The sequence below is a fragment of the Dicentrarchus labrax genome, unplaced genomic scaffold, assembly GCF_905237075.1.
Source record: "Dicentrarchus labrax unplaced genomic scaffold, dlabrax2021, whole genome shotgun sequence".
Taxonomy (NCBI): Eukaryota; Metazoa; Chordata; class Actinopteri; family Moronidae; genus Dicentrarchus; species Dicentrarchus labrax.
This window is the reverse complement of record NW_026136715.1, coordinates 16,992,884-17,018,218: the sequence shown is the minus strand read 5'-3', so window position 1 is coordinate 17,018,218 and position 25,335 is coordinate 16,992,884. Positions and strand designations below refer to the sequence as shown.

The 25,335-nt window shown below is 41.6% G+C and overlaps 2 protein-coding genes and 1 long non-coding RNA gene across 3 annotated transcripts; 1 reads left to right on the top strand and 2 right to left on the bottom strand.

Annotated features, from left to right (window-relative positions):
* Positions 1-7: 7 nt before the first annotated feature.
* gpr157 (G protein-coupled receptor 157) lies at positions 8-6,313 on the bottom strand. Its single transcript, XM_051424223.1, has 4 exons — positions 5,701-6,313; positions 2,894-3,107; positions 2,103-2,297; positions 8-1,343 (listed from the first exon to the last, which is right to left on the bottom strand). Exons 1-4 carry the CDS (start codon positions 6,075-6,077, stop codon positions 1,122-1,124), a joined length of 1,008 nt encoding a protein of 335 aa, XP_051280183.1. The 5' UTR covers positions 6,078-6,313; the 3' UTR covers positions 8-1,121.
* Positions 6,314-6,588: 275 nt separating this feature from the next.
* LOC127376867 (uncharacterized) lies at positions 6,589-17,294 on the bottom strand. The gene is made up of 3 exons (XR_007887572.1): positions 17,094-17,294; positions 13,027-13,331; positions 6,589-9,088 (listed from the first exon to the last, which is right to left on the bottom strand). It is a non-coding gene; the product is annotated as an uncharacterized LOC127376867 (long non-coding RNA).
* Positions 17,295-17,343: 49 nt separating this feature from the next.
* Positions 17,344-24,887, top strand: LOC127376866 (glycine N-acyltransferase-like protein 2). Its single transcript, XM_051424224.1, has 6 exons — positions 17,344-20,890; positions 21,123-21,230; positions 21,307-21,433; positions 22,873-22,996; positions 23,136-23,550; positions 23,688-24,887. Exons 1-5 carry the CDS (start codon positions 20,813-20,815, stop codon positions 23,548-23,550), a joined length of 852 nt encoding a protein of 283 aa, XP_051280184.1. The 5' UTR covers positions 17,344-20,812; the 3' UTR covers positions 23,688-24,887.
* The last annotated feature ends 448 nt before the right edge of the window (positions 24,888-25,335 follow it).

The following is a 25,335-nucleotide window of genomic DNA, read 5'->3' as shown; positions in this document are numbered from 1 at the left end:
GTCAATGTCAGATGTAATCAGGTTTATTGTACACAAACCGTTTGGACACACCCAAAGTCATATTTGATAGAAATTGGGAAAATATTTTACATTAAAGTTATATTACAGAATATATTAAAGCGATAACCCCAAAATGTATAAAAAAAAACCTCTTATCAATATCATGCTTGAAAGACGGCTGTAGAAAGTTAGCTCACTTACAGAGCAGCAGCTGTGGTCAGCTCGAGTTCATGCCAGTTACAATGGATTTTAATGGTGACGGGTTTATATAAAATAAAGGATCAAAGCATCAGCATTTATTATGTTACAAAGACTCACCAAAATATGACTAAAAACACTGTTTCTATGTGGTGCTAGTTCCCTCCTGGAAGCTCTGTTACAATTATTTAGCCATATTTTAGCAAACCAATGACTGAGCATACAGATGTACAGTGATGAAGATTAAGGTGCAGGACCGGAATCAGAAGTTTCTACAGATGTTTTCTTCTGTGAATCCGCTTTAACTGACACGAACTCTGAAGAAAATGACAAACCTTTTCAGAGCCAACACACCCTGATAGACGAAAGATAAGATTTTGTGAGGGTTATCACCAAAATTCACAGTGACAATGAAAAGATACACATTTACAGTATGTTTATCACCTAAAGTGAGAACGCTATACAGTTGTTATTATGGTAAGTAACTTTCCTCCATAAATACAATACTCTAATTCTCAGTGGAACAAGATGAAAGAGAAATATTAATTTCACAGTGACAACCTCAGAATGTAAGTGACTCCACACAGTACGGGATAAATAAAGCTGCTCTTTCAGAGAGTGCTCAAAATGCAACCAGAAAACGTGCACAAAGAACCACTTTAAAGTTTGATGTACAGCCCATCTATAATAAAACTTCCACATATATGTGCAACATATACAATTTGCAACAACAGCACAGTCAGGTAATATCATCCTCATCACCCAAAGTGCATGTGACTTTTTCCCTGTGACACGTATGTGCATGAATCTCCAACCCTCTCTTGAAGGCACTTCCTGTAATGAGGCTCAATATTACGTGGAGCCCGCCACCGCTCTCCCTTCATGTCAACCTTCGTCTAGTTTCACATCCCCAGAAACGAGTATCATCTATCAGTCCGGACTCGACTGGGGTTGTCTTCCCCTCTCTGTGTGGCTGTGTCCTGTCCCGGCAGCAGCGTGTGAGCGGCGTCGTGCGAGTGCTGCGCCTGCTCGGCTCGACACTTGGAGCAGCAACAGAGCGCGGTGCAGAGGCGCGTGCGGATTGGCTTAGTCAACAATACAAACATGATGCAGTTGGCTGCTCCCTGAGAGGTGTTGCCAATCCCCTGTTGGGTCCAAACAAAAGCCATTAGGGGAGTGTGGCAGTAAGAAATTATTACACTGGAATAAAATGTCCCTTAAAATAAAACCTCTTAATATTATTATCTGATAAAGAGATATTTTGAGTTCAGACAATGCTTGTCACTAGTGGATATTCAATATTTTGACATTGGTTTTAATTGACTGATAAAATAACATATATTTCATTAGTTCATTTGTTTTATGAACTACTGTGTTATGATATCAAATAAAAATATTTTACACACACACTTATAGTCACAATATGATTGAACAAAACTGTCCATAAAGTTATTACATCATAAAGGCTTTTTAACTAATGCAGAAGGACATTTTAATAGATTTTGAAGTTATTATGCTACTATGTGGATGTTCAAAATTATCCGTACAGGAACTTTTCATGGTTTTGTGATGAACGTGTGATGATTCACTAAATGTGTGATGGCAGCTTGCATCACACCATCACAAGTTTAACTGCGCATAAACTAATGATAGCACACACATCCACCCACACTGATGTGCTGTCTCACACACACACACACACACACACACACACACACACACACACACACACACACACACACACACACACACACACACACACACACACACACACACACACACACACAGTCTAAAGGATGAAGCAGCATTAAGCAGGAGAAGTAAACTGTAGGATAAAAACGGAGATTAAAAGGGATAATCCTGTACACTGGACATCACTGGTTTAAAAGAAACTTTAAACTCACATGTAGAGTGACCAGCACTGGGTTCTGTCTGGCTGGAGAGTCGGCTAGCAGCAGTATGAAGCGCACTGTGCTCCAAATGCGCAGGGCGATGAAGATAATGGGAATGAGTGTTAGCTTCATATCAGCCATGGAGGAGAAGGATTGTGATTGAGGCCTGTTGGCCAAGATGGGGCGATACTCGGACAGGGCAGCATGCTGTGTCAGACAGTTTAAGCAAAAACAACAAAAAAACATAAAAAAAACAAAAAAGCAGAAAACAAAAATAAGAATGATAAGAATGATAAGAATGAGATGTGTCAGAGGATAGCAGATGATCTTCTCAACATGATAGACATGTTCATTTGGATGCCATGGGCCAAAGAACAAGAAGTTCACTACTTGAGATCAAGGGGTGGATCAAAGACTTTTTTTTTTTTTTTTTTTACAAAGGATTTCTTAATATTATGAGAAAGCGATGTTTGGCAGCAGGGCTCTGGGGACAGCAATGTTGGTTTGGTAAAGGCTGAAATATCTCAACAATCAGATTGATTGCTGTGAAATTTTGTGGGGACATTTAAGGTCCCCAGAAGATAAATCTTACTGACTTTGGAGATCCACTGTACTTATAAAAGGGACGTGTGTACAGCAACTTTCAAGAGATCCCCTGTATGAGGTATAATATGTGCTCTCTGAGTACTTTCTAGTTTGAATTGTGTAAAATAATATAATATGTATGTGTTTTTAAGCGTTCCAAGGTTGTTGTCGTAATAAGAGCTAGCATTACGCTGGTAAAAACCTGGTCTGGTTCTCACCGCTATGTGGATGTGCCTCTTGATCAGGATGTAGAGGACAGGGAGGGTGAGATAAGCCAAGAACTCCCAGATCTTTCCCGTCAGCAGCATCCACAGCACCCGGTCAGGAGCGTGGATGCTGACCCAGCACCAGCCCACCGACACCTCTGACGCATCGTAGCCAATCTTGTGCAGGGACACGGCTGCAACAGTGATGGCCAGAGGAATACCCCAGCTAGAGCACAAAACAGAGAGGATTAAACACAACTTCCTCAAAAGGTCAACGTCCTATCTTTGAGTATCTTCACAATGTTTGCACCTAAATGTTTGGTTGGTCCAACGCTTATTGCAAAGTCATGTGACACCAAGTGATAGATTATCTTGTGCTTTAGGGTTGTTTTTGGTAGATATCTGACAATGCAGAGTCATTGTGTTGCTTTAGCTGAGAAAACCACAACATGATTTCAGCACTTTGAGAAGCAATGTTCGCTACATTTCCCCCCTAAACCGTTACCTCTTCTCCTAAAACAGCAATGTAAAAGAACACTACATTTTCATGGCAATATGTGGCTGATCATCATAAAAACAACAATACTTAAGGCCTTGTGTGTGTGTGTGTGTGTGTGTGTGTGTGTGTGTGTGTGTGTGGATGAATGGATCTGTTGTGTAATCTTCAAATCAATGGACCATTTGAGAATTCACAGAAACAAAATTAGAAAGACAACTACCGACACTGCTGTGAGGCGTACCCAGGGTGAAAATGTTCTTGGGTCCAAAAATAGATCAATTATACAGCGCAGTGAAACAACTCCTTGTTTACATCTTCACAATCCACATGGACAGCTCATTAATGTGCAGCAGGAAAGCTGACACAAAGGATCAAACATGTGTGTGTTTGATCCAGAGCATCCAAAGTGGAGTCTAGCTTACAACAAAACAAGTGGTTTGCTAAACCTTTTGACAGCCTTCAAATAGATCCTTTTTAAACAGCGAAGCCTTGTTTGTCGAGGTTGATTTGTAGTTTGGGGACTAATTAAAATTGTATCAGTATTGGGTGATAATTAAGCTTGGAAATAACAAATTATGGCATCACTTTGGGACCAGGAAAATGCTGCTTAATATTGTGTGGTACATCAGGGATAATTTCAGTGATCAAATCTAATAATTTTGTGTGTTTTAATGTGACAAATTCAAACTTAAGGGGAATTAATGTTTGCATTTCTGTGCTTAAAAAAAACCTTTGATGATTGAAGGATCTGATTTCCAATTTTGTTATTTAAAAACTTTACTGATACTAACATATGAAGACAGGTGCTAATGCATCATCATTATCTCAAGTCTGCTTTTGCACCAAGTGAGAATAATTCCCGGCAAGGGAACAATAATTCAGAGTAAATTTCTAAACGTTTCCCCCAGTGTTGTCAGTTCAAGTCTGGGTGTACTGTGACTGGCACACGGTGAGAAAAACAATTGCAGGAAGTTTCCAAATGTTGGTCACTCAACAACATCTAAAACAATCTAAATGTTTACTTCCTGTTAAGCAGGAGGGTATTCCAGTAAAGGTGAAATAACAGAGAAAAGCTTGACTTTAACCTGGGGAAGCAGCATTCAACTTCTTTTTTGTGACCACATTTCTATTGGGTTTCCATTTAAATTCATTATGGGGGGGTAGACAACTTGAAATATTGTGGTGACTTTGCATAACATGTATTGTCTACTTCACTTCACTACAGTAATCCCATACGCAGCGTTCAGTTTCTATATCTGCAGGAAACCTGAGGTGTGCTCAGGCTCACACCTTTTCTGTTTGCGATTGCATTTTTATTAAATTAAATCTGGGATTATTCACCCATATCTTGCGCTGTGGATTGTTCGTTCCCCTGTTTATTCTGTTGTATTAAATGTTATCTTTTTTCATCTTCCATTTTATTGTACTCTTATACTACATAATAATATTATGTGTTTTTATATTGTTTTGTGCTGTTTTATATCTTGTTTTAATGTATTTTCTTATGTCTTCCATAAAGCTCTTTGAATTGCCTTGTTGTTGAAAGGTTCAAAAGGAATTTGCCTTGGTAAAACAGGTTTAGACCATTATAAAAAGACAACCCAGAGTTAATAAGCAAGCCCAGTTTAAACAAATGACATAATTTAGTCATATGGGACTGGAGAATTTTATTTAATTATAGTTTACAGGTTAAAATAAAGTTTCTCTTTTAGGCGACACAGCAGCCTTCATAGTAGTTAATACTGTTTGTCTGGCTTATTGAGATAAACAACAAGGGTGGAGTCCGGTTGTTATGGTAACATCAGTTGACCCGCTGAGAGATGGAGCTTACCTGCTGACATATACGTAAGTCAGTTTGTGCTATTAGTTGTTTTATGAGCACATACAAATGTTTAATAGTTTCTGAGTCAGACATAAAGTCAAATCTAGGATGTCCTTTAACTTCAGATGCAGTTTTTAGACGGAAAGTCAGCAGCCCCTTTGTGACCTCAGCAATTACAACGAGTCCGCGTGGACCAGAATGCCCCCCCGACACTGTCACCATGGAAACATCGCTCTTATTTTTGGTTTTCGTGAGCAAACTGGACCAATTTACCAGATAAACTGTAATGAAACCTTTGTTTTCCAGTTTAATGGAAGCAGTACATTAACTTTCCAGCACAAGATGCTTCAGGGAGGGTACAGGTTCGGCGGCATTCCCACTAAAGCTCACATACTTGTCTAACGTTAGCTATTATCTCAAAATTCACCAATGGCTTCAAAGTTTGGCTTAGCAGCAAAATAAATAGAAGTAACGTTACAACCAACCCGCGCCACTTACCTGATAATGTGGAAAAACAACACCAGGCTGTCAGCGACTCTTTGACTGGACCTCACGATAAAAATATACAGGTAAACAGCGATGGCCACGGTCCAGAAGAAAGAGCTGGTGTTGGCGAAAGTGGATATCGCTCCTTGGACGACGCACTCCAGCGAGTCGGTCCCGAAAACCCTCCAGACTCCGAAGCCGTAGGACACGGCGGACATCCAGTCAGACACCGAGAGGTAGACCAGCAGCTTCCGCGGGGTCGTCCTCAAATCGGGCCAAATAAAGTAGGTGAGGATGATCAGCGTGGAGCCCAGGAACGACAGCGAGCACGAAATCAAAACGATCACCTGCTCGGACAAGTACACAACCGTGTGATTCCCCCCAGCCATCGCTCAGTGTCGAGGGTAAACAGTGCAACCAGGGTTTGCAAACACCGACCAGCAGACTAGTCTTTCATGTTGTAGTCTACATTTAGACTATTGCCATAGTCTCTCCGCGTGATTTCCCCTTAAAGCCAAGCGACATTTGAAACACCAGTCTTGACTTCGCTAGTAAACTTCGCCCATTGCGTTTCAGGGAGCCAAACAAACTTTTCTTCAGTATTTAACCCTTCCCTCCCTCCCTCCCTGCCTGCCTGCCTCCCTGCCTGCCTCAACCGGAACCAAAAGCAGAAGTCAGTCAGCTGGTAATAGGCAGACTCATGTAGGTCTATTTATGTCTCTTATGGTCCGTACTTGTGTGTAAAGCTATGGCGAGTTTGTCACATAAGAACAGATGACAACCTGTTATTGTAGTTCCTATTCCAGGCAGGGTTTATATATATAGATATTCTGTTATAACACCTGTCATTTCCATGCTAAACACACACAGCACTAATCAGGTCATTTAACAGCACAAGTACAGAATTTCATATCAGATTTTATTTTAAAATATTTATTTTCATTTGTAACAACTGTCCCACTCTTTATTAAAACTTACCAATACACTTAAATGGCTTTACTGTACAAAATGTAAGCTAATAAAACAGTCAATAACTTACAGAAGTAAAAATAGAAAAAAACAAAACAATTGGAAGCCAGTTTATGGATGCGAGGATCAGTGAAATAAGCTGATATTAATTTGTTCAGTAAAATCCTAGCTGCAGGATTTTGAGTTGTGGGCTGGAAAGAGATTTATTTGCTAATGCCATAAACACCGGGCATTATAGTTTGTTCTTGTATGTAAATATCTTCTGAAAACACCTATATTCATCCCCAAAATATTATTTGAACTGCATCTAATGATTATTTTTCATTACTGATAAGATTAATGAATTGAAAATGCCTGTCACAGTTTCTGAGAACACAGGGTTATGTCTTTCTGACAAATGCTGCAAATTCTAGAGTTATTAAATTTACATTTACATGAAACGGAAAAAAAAGCCACCAGTTTGAGGACCTGGAAGCTCAGAGTGATGTTCAGTAAAGTAAATGATTAGAATAATTCATCGAGTGTCAATTGAATAATCAATTCATTTAATAATCATTTTAGCCCTAATTTCTGTATTATCAATGCTATGGTCGTCCACAGAACGTATATGAATTTCTCAATATTCCTCCGCCCTGTGCCGTTAACCAGTTGGAAAACAATGCAGATGAAGCACATATTTCCTTCTTGTTTTGATAGGCAGCTCACAATAACACATTGCACTAACAATCCAACATGTAGGCTGAGAACCTGAGACTGTCACCCTCACTTAACAGGGACTATCTCAAGAATTTCCAAATTAAATTATAATTCAGATTTAATTAAAATGTGCTGCTGGAGGTCACCTTTGGCCTCAAAGTAAATTTCCTTGTTATCAAACAGTTCATTGGGCTAACCCCCCCCCCATAATAAAGGAAGGGTTTGTGACATTTTTAAGTAATGAGTAATGTTTTGTGTCGAGCAGCTGTTAATGCTTTGGTGGCCTTATAATTGTAGTTTTCCAAGGAGTTGAAGTGTAGAACGTCTTAAAGCCATAAAGCGGTGACCTTGTGTGAGAGCAGGATTTTAATGCTTCTGCATTGCTGCAGCCCAGAAAAAACTGCATCCTCTTTTTTTGTGTTTGCAGCAATGCAGAGGCACCGTTGTCTGTTTCCTGCAGTCTGCAGCAAACGCATCTGCATTCTCACCACAATCACACAACCGATTACCAGATTTAAAAAACGCAAAATTGTCCATAAAGTGATAATAATAAATAAAGAACAGATTATGTGATTCAGTAGACAAAAGCCGCTTCTTTGGATCTTAAGTCAGGAGCGCTCTATACATTCAGCTCTGTCTGCGTTTGCTGTGTGTGCCTGTGAAAACCTAAATTAGCGTGCACCTGGCGTCCAGGCCGTTCTGCCTCATCTGCACTCATTAGGTCTTCTGTGTTCGCATGGCAACATAATTTTTATTTCAAGTGTCTCAAAGTGCTTTCACACAGTGCAAAGTGGTTTATACAACACAAGTTTTTCATGATTACAAAATGCGTGTGCACTGTGAAAACAAACAAGGATAATTTGATTTATTTAGCTTTTATTTACCCCTTTTGTACAGTCATAATTTATGACATGAAGAAATTATTTGGCTGCAACTAATAAATTAGGACTCAATCATATTCACTATTAATATGTCAGCATCCAGACATAAGTACTTGATAAATGATAATTCACAAAGAAAAATTAAATGTAGTGACAAAAACGACATGCATTTTTAAATGAGGTCACGGTAAGCCAGGCCATATTTTCTGAATGAAGGGGATTTTAGACTGAAAAAAGATAAACAATGTAGGTTTTACAATTTGCTGCAGTGTTTAATGAACAAAAGCTTATTGGGACGATGCTTTCAGTCACAAGATGGCAGCAGAGGATCATAGAAGTACAACACACAGTGTGGAAGTTTGATGCTTTGATCCAGTTGTAAATATTGTAGAGACTGTTAACAAATAGGCCTTGCTCTCAGTTGATCTATCTTTAGTTAATTCTGTACCAGGTCCTCAGTTAATTTCTACAGTGTCAGCACACACATGTAAAAACTTACAGTAACAGCAGGATCCATGACGGCTACAATGCTGATATGCGTTTTTCTCCTTTTGCCGGCTGTGTGCCCGGGGCCTCTTATTGCGAAGAATTTCTGCGGCAGTATACTTGCTGATTGCTTCGTTCTCACTCCTCACAACAACCAGCTAAGACACTGCCAGAGAAACACCCACAGGAGCCACGTCCAACCGTCCGTCCCTCCGCCTGCCTCTCCCCCGGCAGGACCCTGAGTGGTCTTTGTGGTGGAACTTCCACCTGTGAGTCTGGCACTGCGGACGCTCACACTTTCTGTGCCCAGCTTCGTGGTTGTTGGAAGGCAACGGCCTCACACTAAAGCCCCCCCAGGGCCGAAAGCTCTATAAGAGAATTAGGAAATAATGATTGAATAACAACCTAATAATTCCCAACCTAACCTACTTAAATATGATACATAGGAATGTAAAATGAAAATAAAAATCTGACTGGATTCACTTTCTTTTTAGAAATCTTAAATTCAGATTTAAAGGGGCACTCTGCCAGTCCCAACTCGGTTTTATATAACTGCGATGCATTGATGAGTCTACGCGCCACTGCCCAAAGTGACCCAAAGCTTGTTCCCAAACAGATTCTGGATACTCTTCTATCCTTTTGTGCAGCATCACTTTAAGTGCACACAACTTGGGCAAACACAAACACCCCCAGACTAAGAATAGACTTGCCATGACTCATGATTTTGCAACAAAAAGCTCGGTTTGATTTAGCTCTCGACTATTTGTGTGTGTGTGTGTGTCTGCTCACACGAGTACCATATATTCCAAGTGCCTGTGTGGTTGTGTACCTAAGGGACAATAACTAAAACCCCCCTCACTATCAGTTGCGTTTACTCGCTGCAGTGCTATTTTCGGGCTGGCTGACCATTCCATACTGTCCTCTCCCTGTGGACTCCGCTTTGCTGACAGGACAACATGGATAGTAGAGAGCGATCTGCAGCAAACGATGGAACAGCGAGTTATGACGGAGGTGGAGAGGTGTCCGGAGGGATGTTTGGAAAAAAAACACAGATGGATGAACGTCCTCTATGTAGTGTATCTTCACTGTTGAAATCCGTAGCAAGGCTATTTGTAGCTCCCCATGTCTGCTTTTGGTGTATTTTATGACGCATTTGTGGTTGTATAACTGGAAATTCCTCGCTTGATTGGTGGTTTGAGGCATTTTGACCTTATCTAATGTCAAAGAAGGAAGTTAGATACTTCTAAGAAAAATATTGTGATGCTCACATGTAAGTTTGTACACAAAATGTTCGCTGATACCAACGCTAAATATTTATTGCCCCTGTCTTACACACACACACACACACAAGCTGTCCACTGACAAACACAGACACTACTCTTTGACCTTCTTTCAGTGGCCAAATGGCTGCATCCGTGTCTCTTTTTGGCGAGCCAAACGCTGCCTTCGCTGACCACATGATGACAGGAATTCCTTCCTGCTCAGGGCTTGATGTAATCCCTAATACAGGATTGAGGAATGCCAGTGAAAACAACACACACTACTTGCCTACTTGAATGAATGGCTGCCTCACTGCACCACTCAGCAAACAGCAGGAGCAGCGACGAGCCTCGACTCAAACCTGTCCACAAATATGTTCCAGGCTGGGTTCAGCTTTACTGACAGAATTTTGTCTTTCTACTTCTATACTACTGGCCAAACAAAAAAAGGTAGTGGGAAGTGTGTCTATGAATAATTGTGTGAGGTGTGGATGAATGTTGCATGAATTCATTTAGTAGAGGACTAAGAGAACATTTAGATTGATTAGATGGGCCATGTTGTCAGGTTAAATACACCTTAATTTAGATTATTCTTTTTTGTTATACTAATGTGTATATGCTTAAATTAAACATATTAATAAAAAGGTAGCTTGCAATGAATTACGTCTTAAAATAGGCTATGTTCATCACATAGTTTAAGTGCGCTGATAAATATGAGCTATAGACATATTCAGACGAAACAGCATGATTAGGGCTACAACTAACAATTATTTTCATTACCAATTAATCTGCCAGTTATTTTCTCAATTAATCAATAAATCACCTTTCCTTAAATCCAAGTTGGCTTCTTCAAATGTCTTGTATTGTCCAAACAATAGTCCAAAAGCCCAAATATATTAAATTTACTGTGATAAACGACAAAGGAAAACAAAAACAGAGAATCTGGAACCACAAAATTTTATTTTTACTTGAAAAATTATTTAAATGATGAGTCAGTTATTAAAATCGATCAACAAATTGTTTTGGCTCTGAACATGATAAAAATGTTATATTTGACAGATGCTGAATAAATAAATACATGTTAATATTGTTAAGCATTGCCTGTTCTTTCATCAGATATTTCCAATTTCCCAAATTTGAATCATACTTTTGTTAATTAATCATATTTAAGTAATTTATATATAATATTTTTATTATTATTGTTCTGACCTGAAGCACTACTGCAAAGTTTAAACAAGTTTAGCTTATTTTGTTAAATGTTAGTTTTGCAACATTTTGGTAATTGTACAGATTTTAGGTGGTTTACTGGTCACTCATCACACCAGTGCGCAGAAACTTAAATACATATTTTTTTAATATACAGTATATTGTTTTTTCATCTTGAAAATGTTTACAGCGTCAAATGTAATCGTACACAAATGGCAGATAGGGTTTGTGTGGCCTTTGTTGGAGTAATGAGAGTATCTACCAGCCTACAGGCAACAGATCTCCTCAGCAACAGCTTCTCATCACATCAACAAAGACACGTACACACACACTTGGCCCCCCCAACCCCAGGATCCCTCTGGATGCTAGAAAACACACTCACCCAGCTACCCGACCGCACCAACCCTGTGCACCCGCCCTCCTCGCTCCTCTCCGCTGTGCATTTCTCTGTCGTTTCACTGTCAGGAAACAACGCTCAAACAGTCATGCCTCCCTGCTCCAGTTCCTTTCCCACAAACCCTAATCATCTTATGGCCAACAATGACACTAGTATTTACTGTAGAGCCATGTTTCTGAACAAGGCTACACATGATGGCATGCCTGGTGCTGGAGCTTAGCCTCTCCTGAGGTTTATGTAGCACAAGTATGTATATTGGTTTTGCTTTTGAGGCATTCAATTTCAAATGAACAATTCAAAACTAATCCACTAGAGGCATTTTAAGTATATAGAAAATGATTAGAAGTAATAAAAACCTGGTCATGAAATGTATTCTTTTGTTGTAAGCGTTTGCACGTTATTTAGGGGGTAAATAGGGTTCATCAGTGTTGACTTATCAGTATTGTCTGTCAAACTGCAGTGTGTTAATAATTCAGTGGTTTTGAGTCTTACCCACAGTGCACACTACCCCTGGTTACCAGAAAACAGTTGCCCCAGTAACTATCTGTAGGCTTGACCACACAAAAGCAAAATACACAGATCATAGTACACAAGACACTAAATGATTATCATTGAGTCACTGGAGTGATTGATGTATTTGAGTTTTGACTGTAGAGCTAATCAGTAACATGCAGCTATTATGTGCGACAACGTGAAAAGTCTGAGGTTAGTGAGGTAGTCGTCTTTATCTGCTTTTTTTATTTACAGTATGTGTGCTCTTATGACTAAAACACTGATGAAAATTAGGCCTTTTAAAAACAAAAATCTTCCATCGCACTGTATTTCACCAGACACAAATCAGAAATGTGAGAAATGAGGAACTCTGAACTATTTATCTTTGGTCTCCCTGCTTTTCAGGGAGGAGGAGGCGGCCTGCTGAGTCTCCTGATGAAAACCGACTTTCATGCTGAACAGAGGAGAAAACAATAATAAAAACAGCTGTCTTCCTCTGCGAGGATCCAACTGTGGACGGACAATGATCGCTGAGTCCCCGGGGACTTGTGAAAGGGTCACTGGTGGGTGCTCTGTCTGTGCGGAGGTTACTGTGCCACTGTGTGATTGGTAACAGTCTGTTTGGGTGTATCACACTTCAATAACCTTTTGTATAGTTACCATGGCATCATGTTAGCATCAAGACTTAGCTTGGACACACTTAGAGTTGCGCCCTTCAAATGAACATTTTTTCATTTATACTTCAGTCAACGTACAGGCCTTATTAAGCAGATGTGAAGGCCTCATTTTAGCATCTTTTCGATTTCCCCACACTAATTAGTGTTTCTGAAGTTTTACTCCAAGTAGAGGTGCTCCTCTCTGCAATAACAATTAACCTAGACGTTCACAGAAGTGCTCAGTTGTAACATTATATGTCAGAGGTTTTTATTCACACACAGTCTTTGACACTCACCAAGCAGCGAGGACAGCAGTGGAGCTCCTCCATCCACGCTTGTCTCCAGCGAGTGCACTCTGGTGTTGACATCAACAGGAGTCTGTCCACGGGTGCTGCAGGGCTCTCCCATTGGGTGGGTCACTTCACATTGGCAAACTGTTGACCACAATCCTCTTCTCTCTCTCTCTCTCTCTCTCTCTCTCTCTCTCTCTCTCTCCTCTGTGTCTCGTGGATGTCTGTCTCTGCTTCACTCAGGCAGTACAACAAGTCAAGGCATGTTCCAACACGCCACCAACAGCCGGACCTGGTGTATGAGCCTGCTCCTAGACCAGAGGGGGAGGAGCAGAGGATCAGAGAGGGGGGAAACCCAGCAGAAAAAAACCCCAGCATGACTCAGCCTGCTTCAATTGGTTAGCATACACAGCTTTAACTCTGAATACTTTCACACATGAAGGAGTTATTGTTTGACTGTATATTGAGAATGATTCTCTGTGTGGCGTGGTGAAGTAGTTTTCTTTACAAAAGCTTTGAGTTGATGAGATGAGGTGAGGTGAGGATGGCCATCGACTGAAAAAGTGTTGGAGAGAAGAGCATTTTTGATTTGGACCGACTTGTCAGATCATCTTTGTTCTGTCATAGATCATAAAGAGCAGTTTGCCTACAGGCAGTGACTTCTTTCTCTGCTCAGCGGGTGGAAGCAGTTCACAACGTTGTCTGTCTTTCCTGTGCTAAATGCTAAAAGTCTGAATCTTAAATTCAGCAGCTAAAGTATTGCTCTTCATTCATACTCTTGTTAGCAAGTAGTGCTGCTTTATCCCTAACACAGCAAAATGAATAGTTTATAGAAGCTGGAACTGGGCACCAGCACAGCATACTAATGAAAGCTGCTGATTCATCAAATTATTTTACACAGTAACCCGGAGTAGGTCACATCAGTTACAGATGAAGCCCCTCAGTGTGAATTATATGACTGTGAAAATCCTAAATAATGCACAGGGAAAGATATGTTGAACATATAATATTAATCTGAAATATAATCTCAATTTAAAATATATTAATGCCACAGATAAAGAATCCTCTATGTGATGGATCACATACGTATGTACAGTATATACAAATTTACATTTTATTCTACGTAGTTACTGACATATTAAAGTGTATCACGTGTGCAGAATAATCTCCAGGCACTAGTGCTAATTATGCAGAGCCCCTCTGATGCATGCTTTTTTTTTTTTACTAGAGGAGGGGTGATGCCAGTTCATCACTGCTGTAGTAGAAGTTGATCACTAGGCAGATTCTGGGTGCAGTGGCAGGAACCAGCTCAGCAAAACTCACCTGCTACAATATGGTCTCAATCTAGCTGCCTGAGCATCTCTAAAGCACCGTACTGTACATCACTGAAGCTGCTCTCCACTGCAGCTTGTCAACAGACTGATGACCTTATCAATGAAAGAGCAAAGTCACTATGATGTTACGCCTAGAAAGAACTCAAAGCACTTTTAGCTCTGCTTGGAGGTTTGTCTTTTCCCTGCTGAAAGCAACTAGAACAACTTTGTAGAAAAGAGCAGAAGAGGCATATTTGCCTGCAGATAGTTGCTTTAATTTATTAGAAGTGGGGATGCGGCACTGCACAGCAGCGTTTTGACGAAGTGCCAGCAGTAGTTTCACCAATTGAGTTGGTTCTTAATTTATGGAAGCATGAAACTATCTGTTTGCACAAGAGTGAAATATGGACAGTCATTGAGCTAGCCCACTCACAGGGAATTATTTCCTGCACTTTAATAGCTAAATCATCACATAAAGCTATAATTTATTAATCTTCCTACCTGGGACACGGACTGCAGCTGAGGCCTCATACTTGCATCTGTGTGTGAGTTGGGGGGAGTCGGGGGGTGAGATGGGGGGGGGAGGAACCCCTAGCCCAGCAAGTTCAAAGCTTGCTGCATTGATTACATCATCGGAACTGGAGTGCTGGAACGGGACAATGCACCACCGATGGGGGGTGGGGGTGGGGGCAACCGGCTAATCTCACCATTGCCTCCCTGTGGAGCTCCATGAGCAGAGTGTATGTATGTATGTATGTATGTGTGTGTGTGTGGGTATGTGTGGGTGTGCATGCACACGCGTCTTTCTCTTCTGTCTCTAAACTCAGCTTAGTCCGGTGTAGAGTGAGACGGCCTGCTCTCTCTCACATTTACCACCACTATGTCACGTGACTGAAGGACTGTCTGAGAGAGAATGATAGTCTCGATGTGCTTCTCTGTGTGTCTGTGTGTGTGTGTGTGTGTGTGTGCTATTAGAGGCCAGCACTGCAGGAACTCAGCTGCTGCAGGACACTGCAGGATTGCTGCTCTGCTGCTGGCTCACTGGCTCTTGCTTTTTTTTTCTCTCTCTCTCTCGCTCTCTCTTCACTCAGGCAAATTGCTCAAGGAGGATGGTGAGAGCATGTGCGGCATACTTTTTCAGCAGGGGAGGGGGGTGGGGGGGGTGAATGGAGGAGAGAGGATGAGGAGAGGGGGGGTGGGGGTGGCAGAATCACAGAGGTGCAAAGCATGCCGGTGAGGCGCTGTGCTGGGCAACTGTACCTCTGAGAGAGACTACAGTAGAGAAATTGGAGACGAGGCAGGAGGAGGAGAGAAGGAGAGGAGAGAGGGTGGGGAGGTGGGGGGAGGGCAGAAGTGAGGCGCAAGGAACATCAGGTGAGTGCGGCAATTTCCTTTGCTGGCAGTGCAGCACCCACCCTCAGTTAAAGTGTGAGCAGGAGAACTGCAGATGTTCCAAGATGATGTCAGGCTCCGGATGTGGCGCGGACCTCTTGTACAGTTTGCTATCACTCTGTTTCCCTGCACTCGCCCGCCTGCATGTGGGGAGAAATCCAAAGGCCAGAGAGATGCTTCTGCCTCACAAAGAGCCAGCTGACGACGCAGGGCCAGCTTTTTCAAGGTCTTAGCACAGTTACCTGAGGTGAACTCGCCGCTGACCGAGTCTGCATACAGGCGAACTGACCTGGCTGGAACCATCATCCAGACCTCCCATACAGGTTTCAGAGCACAATTTTAAATACTGACTCACTTTTCTATGAAGCTTTTTCGCCCACAAACTATTTTTACATGGCCTTTGAAAAGGCTCGCAGTTGAGCGTAGACAGTGCATTATGGCATAGAAGACAAAAGTGGCATCATCGACTTTTAGACCAAGAGAGTTGCTGAGATACTGCTGCTGCATATATATTACCATGTATAAGAGGGGTTCTGCTCTGAGAGACCTTTCCATTTCTATTTTTATCCAAGAGACAAATAAAAAAAAATGCATACACACATACCTCAATACTCTCCTCACACAGTTTGTGCTGAAACTCTCCAAAAAGAATCTCAGAGAACTGCACTCTACCCTGGTATCCACTTTTAGGACGGCTGAAAAGTCCTGCTAGCTAGTGCATAACTTCATGACTGCACCACAGCTCCCCTGTCCCATGCAGGCCACTGTAGCCTCATTCTCATTTCAGCACTGAGACACTGACACCCAGGACCACTGTTACAATAGATCCTTCGTAGCAGTTTCCAGCATCGTATGCACAACCAACACATGCTGCTAAATATAAATCCACAACTACCAGAGAAAAGTAGAGAGCTCGGGACTGTCTGTTCTCTCCTAAAAGCTAAGTCAGCAAAGATAAAAGTCTCCTCTAGCGGAGGGAACTCTTTGTATCATGCTTAGTTTTTTTTTTTTTGTCCTTGTGTCAAATGGCGAGTCCTCTCAACCAGCCGCTATCTGACACGCCGGCTGCTATTTCCAGCCCGTACCATGTGTTAAACATGGATGAGGGAGCAGTGGAGCCTGACTGCTAACTGACTGACTGACTGACTGGCTGGCTGCTGCCTGGTTATTACTGGTGCAGAGGAGGCTGACACTGATGAGACAGAAGCAGCCGGGAGCTTCAACACTGCAGGCATGCACACCGACATACGTATATCAACACCTGTAAGGCTGATTTAAGAAGTGTACCATCCTATGCAAAGAGATAGACACACAAGGAGACAACATACAAGGTAAATAAGACTAGAGAGGAAATAAATGTATACCTACAGATGAGTCTCGGACCGCATCACACACGGGGCGGAGAGGAGGAAAACTTCTCTGCACTCACTCTGAGCCTCATGGTCGCTTGTGATGTGCCTTCATGGCGCGGCAAAGTTGACTGCAGCATTGCCTCCTGAACAGAATGACATTGTTTGCACTCTCTCTCTCCCTCTCTAGCTCCCTCACTCCTCCTCCTCCTTCTCCTCCTCCTGTACGCGTTCGCTCCCCCTCCTTTTCTTTGCACGCTTGCTGGCAGCATAAACTGCACAGCTCAGCAGTGTTCCCCCACTGCCGCAGCAGATCCTGCATGAGCTCTGCGTATCTGAGTGGGATGGGACTTTTAAAGGGGAACGCAACCTCCAGGGTCAGTGTGTGTGCACATCCTCAGTCTGCCCTCCTCTCCTCCCTGTCCTCCTCTGCACCCCCCACCCTCCTCGAACAACCCCCGAGAATTATCAGTGTAAAGGACTCTTCACAAGAGAGACCCCCTCCACACACACATAACTCTCCATCCCCTTTTATTCATTTTCACACTACAGCAAAAGCTGCTTTGAGATATGAGTGTGCTCAAACCTGAATGAGGAACAGTTTGCTCCACAGAGAGGCCATCTCCTCTGGTGTGCTTTGAAACTTGTCACAGTATCTCTGAAATCTAATTTCTTCTGAAAATTAGGAAGGATTTCTCCTGATATGTGTTGCCAAAAGATGTATTGAAGGCATCGCAACATGTAAGATCAGAAAAGGGGACACTGTAAAGCTAAATTAAGAAAATCACAGACTTACTCTAAACGTTTAAGTCAAAATGATTCTTTGTCACCTGTGAAACAGTTAAAAAATGTGCTTGATTTATTATTATCCAAAGCAGTAGTTATGGATCATATTTCAACCAAGTATGTTGACAAAGCGTAAAACACAAGGCACACCACAGGATTATTGCACACATATCACCAACCATTTTGACAAATGAGCAATAATCATGCAATCAGTAAGTGAATGTCACTATCAAAAAGCTGCTTTCTCAACACTTGAGCTCAGAGTTTCACAATTCTCACAGGTACAAAATCCCCTTGAGTAAAGTGAAATGTCCTTAATCTGCAATCCCTATTACCTGCCTTTCATTACCCATGATGCACTGCCGTACTGGTGCTATTCTGCAGTGCGCTACAGTAAAGAAAAATCTTGACCAACCAAATTTGTCTTTTGTGCATTGCACACAGTGAGATCATCCATCATTTAGTCAGCCAATGAGGTTGAACTTCTCTTTCTGCAATGTCTTTACTTCACAAAAAATGCACTTGGCGGTTCACTCTCCCAGCTTTCAGTGATGACGTTTGCAGTGCACTGCATGGGCTCTGTATGGATAATGGTGGCTCCATTGTAAATTCTGTACGTTTTAGGCATCAGTGCCTTGGTTGCTCTCTGCAGCAGTGCAGCGCTCTGCTCTCCCCTCACTGCAGGAGCCAGCCCCCCCCAGTTGAACCCTGTGATCCTTCGTCCTCTGGTGCAAAATTAGGAGCCGCATGTATGTCATATTAACCCTGAACCCATGAAGTCAAGGTGTATTCTTACCTGTTTTAAGCTCATTAGAGTTGATGTTTTATTTTAAGGCTTTTCTCCCTGATTAGCTTGTATCTGCCCTCATGAGATACGCCTCTGCTGGAACAGATTGCTGAATCAGTAAAACTCACATAATGGAGCATCTCTGACTATGGGGATCTGATACATGAGGCTGTCCTCATCAATCAGTGTCAGTATGAATCATAGGTATGTATCATGCAAAAACTGCCATCAGCTGAGAGTGGAGCATCATTCCCTGCATGTAGCATCTGCATGCAGTGCTGCTACTGCATCAGTCTGCCGAGGCTCGCAGCATCTGTCCTCTCCTCTGTACTCTGTGACACCAGGGAAAATGCCCCCGCCAGCATATCCCTCACATAGCCCACGCCATTCTCAGTAATGGCATCCCCTGTGATGAATAAGCCATGAGGAGGGGCCCTTTTACATGTCCTATTAGATTACCTCGCTATGCTTTACCTGGCTACTGTCACCTCACCGCCTTTGGCTCTCCACTCTTCTTAATATTCTCTTGTTAGCCCAGCCAAGGGCAGAATGTGTAAATGTGTGTTAAGGCTCATAGATCATATGAGTGCAGAGATTCAGAGTTGAGTCACCTATGCAGTTCATTGAATGTGTACACACATGGCTCTCGCTCATGTTTATGATTTGCATTAAGGCCTGACTGTTAGAGTTTTTGTAGTACCTAAATAGGTGGTTGTTTTTTTGTGGCTGGCCGTCGTCAATCCCTTATGTCTTATCAGACAAGCGCTGTAACCAAACTGACGTACTGATTATCTGAGGGGGGAAAAAAGGTTATCTGTCAAGTATGGACGTTCTTGACATACACAGATAATGGGAGTCGAGTCCAACCATCGGCTGGTGAGTTTGCGTGTCTTTTCTTTCCTTTTTTTTTTTGCCATTCACAGCCCATTCCTTGGCTCCATTGATCTGTCCGGAAAAGATAATAGACACATTGATTTACAAGCTCAGCAGCTTGCTAGGTTTACTCATCAATTCAGACTAATTCTCAACAGAGGAGGAGAATTGCCTTGACTGACAACTGACTGGGTCTATGAAAGGTTTTGGGTGTATATTTCTGAAAATCTGACAAGATGTGAAATAAAAGAATATTTCAGTGAGGATAATTGATTAGGTAGTTATATGAGATATCCTCAGGGGAAACCTGACATCGGCAATGAAAAATAGAGTCAGAGAAGAGGTAATTGAGGCTAGCTAGCAATAAATTATCTGTCTCTTCAGTCAGTCTGCCATAGCGAGAGACTGAATGATGATGATTTTGTAGAAAAAGGTGCCTGGTGTGTTTCACTGCACCAAATCGTCTTTGTTGACCTCATTTTGTAAAGCTGAGCAGTTTCCTCCCAAGGCCAAGTGGAGTGAAAAAGACACACCGTCAACGACAATACAGGTAGAATGTGGTTGTAAAGAAATGACTGTAAGCACAGAGAAGTACTGTTTAACATTGAGGACAGATTTAATTTATTTCACTGACAAAGAAATAAAGAAATACTCTTTTCCATTTAACCAAAGAACTGTCACTGACAACATTACTCACCTTGATATTAAAGATCCTGTTCTGAAAGGCGGGCCGCGATGTGTGAAACGTATGAAGTGCGAGGAGTCATCGGTTTCTCCCTCAGTACGAGAGAGATAGTAAAAGGTCTATGATGGATTGACATTATGATGAGTGGCCGAACTTCTGACAGCTGGCTGCTCTGTTGTGGTGAATGAGCAGCGGCTCCGTCAGTGTCAGCAGCAGTCAGCCAGTTTGCTCTCTGCACCGGTGTTGTAGTGAAGCATAATGCACAGATCAGCCTTCACTGAGGGAGACTGCAGCCGAAGAGCCTTCATTAGGACACCACAGGCCAGAAATATACATTTCAAGTATTCCTATGTAATAGTTTAAGATAAACAGTAAAAGAAATAGTTCCGTACGTTATGTTTTGTCTGGATTTCTCTTTGTGTATTTAGTTACTGTAAATGTGTAAACTGTAGGTAAAGTAAATATTTCTCTGTATAGAGAATAAAGACTTTGGACTTTGTGTTCATCTTATCTGTGGCAGTAGCCTTGTATGTAGATAGATAAATTACACCTGTAAATATGTATTACTCTGAAGGCAGAGGCCAGTGTGAACTAAAAAACAAACAAAATGATCATCTTGAAAGCAGTCAAGGACCTCACTCTGATGAAAAATATCCTTCGCAGGGACCTGCCACACTCCATCACTGTAATGCTGCTCTGTTTTTTTTTTATGAAACATTAATATTTGTGTGATAGAAAGGTAGAAAACAACTTTGTGTTTAATAGAAAATATGATATGGCATGAATTTTCATAGAAGAAACTCCACTCTACTGAATATTGTCTCTGGTGTTATTTGTGTGCCATTTTCATCTGCAGGGATGGCGAGCTGCTTGTTATTTTGGTCTGTTTCCCTGCTGCATTGTGTTCTGCGTTCCAGGTTCTTGGAGGAGTGTTGCATATCCTCCACAACAACTCGTGTCATCTGGAGATGTGTGTTGACTCCTGGCCTACATTCACTACTGCCATTTGTTACCGTCAAAAACAGGTATAGCACACGGGGACAAAGATAATTTATAGGCTCCACCAGAACGTCCTGTTGATGTCTGTATCTGCCTGTGAAGCATTTCGGCAGCAGCTCCGGGGTGATTCCAGACATATGCACCATCTTCACAAAGAACCCAGCAACTCTGAGAGGTCTGCTGCTTAATGAGAGAGTCGTACACTGGAGGAACGGACTCATATTCAGAGGTAGTGTGAAAGAATGAAGGCATAGCATTTCCTTAACTGATTTATTATAGTATATTGTATGTTCTATGCAGTACCCATAGGAATATACAGCATTCCTATAAGTATACTGTAACTGTGATGCATGGTGCAGATACAGACAATCGACAATATTGTGTTTTATCGTGTTTTTATTGCTAAACTGTTTCAAAGTTTAACCTTCGTTCAGAGATAAGATGAGCTACGTGGTTAAAGGCTGCCGATATACTATGTTTTTGTTGTTCCTATTGAAAGACGGAAACCAACAATGCACTGGTCATGATCTGCAGCCGATGTGTATTAGTAGCTACTGAAAACATAAATCTTTACAGATGGATTACAAATATATTCTAAATAAATACTTTAACAGCAGGGCATTGTAGTTATTAACAAACGGTACTCAAACCAGAGGGAATAGTGCATTTGTTGGGAACTATTTTCACCTGCGGATTAATGCACGTTTGGTGTGCTGGTGAGTATTTTTCAGCAGGAAGAACATTGACTCAAAACAAACTACAGTGTTCATTATAATGAAGGAATGTGTCACCCACTGCAATAATGTGGCTCATTGATGTGTTTTTAATGGCTTTGGGACAAATGGAGGAAGTGGCGAGAAATAACAGGCTTTGGATGCACAGAAATACGACACAAAATACTTGTTAGTTGGATCAGTTTGTTGTTGGTTTTGGTCTTGGAAACATTGAATATCACCCACTTATTCTTTAAACTTAAATGTGGAACATACTGATATGTTATGCTATTTTATTTTAGCCTTGTATTTAACATGTTTGTATTTGCACTTGCAATTATTAAATGTATTGTCACTTACAGAAACGTGAAGAAAATCCAGACATTTTTGTCTGCATATAAGTATTAATTGATTGTATGAGACAATATAATTCAACACAACAGGCAGTTTTAATATCAGAGCAAACACAATTATTGTTTGCACCCAGACTTTTAATCAACTGCATAATATGTGATTTTCTTTGACAATCAGATGGTTCTGTAACATGTAATTTTGTTGGCCCATGATACGATTAGGGATGCACCAATCTGATATAGTGGAATAATATTAGCACTGATACTGACCTTATTAAGTGGCCATGATGCAATTGATCTACACTAAATCCAGAATCTTTACCATTTTCTTTATAAAAACATGTCTCTGCTGTCAGTTACATTCAATCCCTAGCCTAATGTTACCTTATTTAAAAAATATTACAATCAGCTACATACAGTGTGGTAAACAGATTTTAAATTTGAGAAAAAAAAAATCCTGGATTGGTATTCTGTATTTGTAGATATCCTAAGTTGAGGTATTGGAAAAGGTGTTGGGAAAGAAAAATCTGGATCAGAGCATCCCTTGCTATGATGATGAAGGTAAATTAATTAAAACAACGTTGCTTTTGTGTCTCTGAAAGGTATACCAAGCTCACATTGTCATCTCATAAAAGAACTGGCCTCTCTCAGTGGGCTCGATATCACAGAATATGGTGGTTATAACACCTTCATCCATCAAATCCCCGAGAATACGGACTGGCAAGAGTGAGTTTCTGAAATGTATTCGTGACCTCAGTTTAAGACAGCTCCGTTATTTTTTGCAGCTGACGAGGAAGATTAGAAAATATGACTTTCCTTAATTCATGTTCATATTTTCTGCTCACACCTTTCTCTGCGGACCCAGGAATGTGTTCCCGCTGCCAATTTCCGTTCTGGACGAGTCCCACGCTGAGCTGGTGGACGCACACTTGCCTTATGGAGGCAGCCAGGAGAGCCTCAACCACGTGAGAGCCTGTATCCGCCATCTGCCAAACCACTGTGTGACAGATGAGAAGGGCCGGCCTGTGTCCTGGATGCTGTCTGATGAGCTGTGTGAGCTGAGGATGGCCTACACCCTTACACAGTACAGACGGGCCGGGCACCTCCTGGCTCTGTCTCTGGTTCTGATCCGCAGGATGATCTCCGTGGGTCTGCCTGTCTACTGCCACGTCCACCAGCAGAACCAGGCCACTATTAACGCTGTGACCTCACTCGGCTTTGACGCTTGTCCCAGTATGGAGAACATCTCAGTGCTGCTAATATGCAAAGACAGAGTCTGAGTAAGCCAAACTAATGACAATAAAGTCTGCTGGATGATCGAAACCACACTGGAAAAAGGATGTTTTGTTATAAAAGTGGAAAATGTAACAATTCATTCCTCCGTTCTCATCGTTCTATGATTTCTGTTTCCCTACAGCACTCAGGGGGATGCTGCACTTTAGACAGTTTAGTCCATTTCTGACAGCAAACTGTAAGTAGAACAAACTCCAAAATAACATTTTTCTGTGGCCTAAGGGTGGATTTGATGAATACGCCAGCCATGCTGCTCCTCTCTATTCACTGTTTAAAAATGGTATGCGAATGTCCCTCAGTATGAAACAATTCTGTAAGAACAATACAAATCTGTCACCAGTTTGACCCTCTGGCATGTGCTCTTGAGGAAAAGACCCCTTAATCTGCAGACCGCCCAAGGAGGCTCTCCTCCACCTGGAACCCTTCCCTGGAGGTGTGCTGTTCCACTGCTGATTGCCTCTCTGTGTTTTAGCAGCAATGCACCATTCAAGTCTGCAGGCAACTTGACAAATGAGCAGCGATCTGAGCAGAGGGGATGCTCGTACTGCACCACACATCCTGTCCCATCCACATCCCCCTGTCCCGCAGTGGTGCACCTCTCTTCACTGACGCCCTTTCCTTACTCTAAACCAGCGAGAGCTCCTCTCAAAGTCAAACAAGTACAGCACACGTTAAATACATGTTTGCTGACGCATGTACGCAGTTCACGGCGGAAAGAGTGAGTAAGTAAATACAAGCCTGCACTTCTACCACTGCTTTTTCAACGACATGTTAGACGGTTATACCAAGTAAACTATGCTTTTAATGCTTAAATAATGTTTTATATTTTTATTATATATATTTATTAAATAGAGCTGAAACAATTAATCAATTAATTAAACTGACCACTACTTTGTTAATCAATCAGTCATCATAACAAAAAACATTTGCTCGTTCCAGATTCTCCAGTGTGAGGATTTGCTGCTCTTCTGTTTTTACATCATTGTAAATTGAATTATCTTTTGGGTTTTTACTGTTATTTTGACAAAACAAGACATTTTAATTCATCACCTTTGGTTCTGGGAGACATTTCATAGACTAATTGATTCATTTAGAAACAGATTAATCCACCATGAACATAATCATCAGTTGCAGGCATCCTGTACATTTTGTGTGTTAAAATCTGTCAAAAATACAAATTTGATTAACAGTTTGTGTATCATAATTGTCAGCTACAATTCTCCTTCAGAAAGAGAGACTATACTGGTTAAAATGTTTCCTCGCTGGGCCTCATTAACAACAGGAACAATATACAATCCTGCGTTATAATAAATAACTAACCAGAGGTCTGTATTGCCAGAGTGAATGATTTTCTAACCCTCGCTGTCCATGCACACTACTCTAATAACTGGTAAAGGTTTATTTTTATCCATGTCCAAACATTTCTGCCTTACAAAGCTAGACTGTACAGGTCTTATATTGCAAGCCATCCACTGAAACATGAGATGTCTTCTCACCTACAGCATGAATCTATTTGAGTGCTCAACCTCCAATACAGTCAAAGAGGTGTAGGACGATTTAAAAAAAAAGACATCGGGAGGACTTTATGCAAGCTGCATCGGCTGCAGATCTGTGCTCATCTCAGGGCAGATTTGTGTGTCAGCTGAGAGGCAGAAGACTGGGAACATGAAGTACCTGACGGCTGAACTACTTCTGTGGCTTCATCAGTATGTTGCCTGCAACTGCAACCACCACTTGAGGACAGCATCCACCCACTGGTCCTCCTCAGAAAC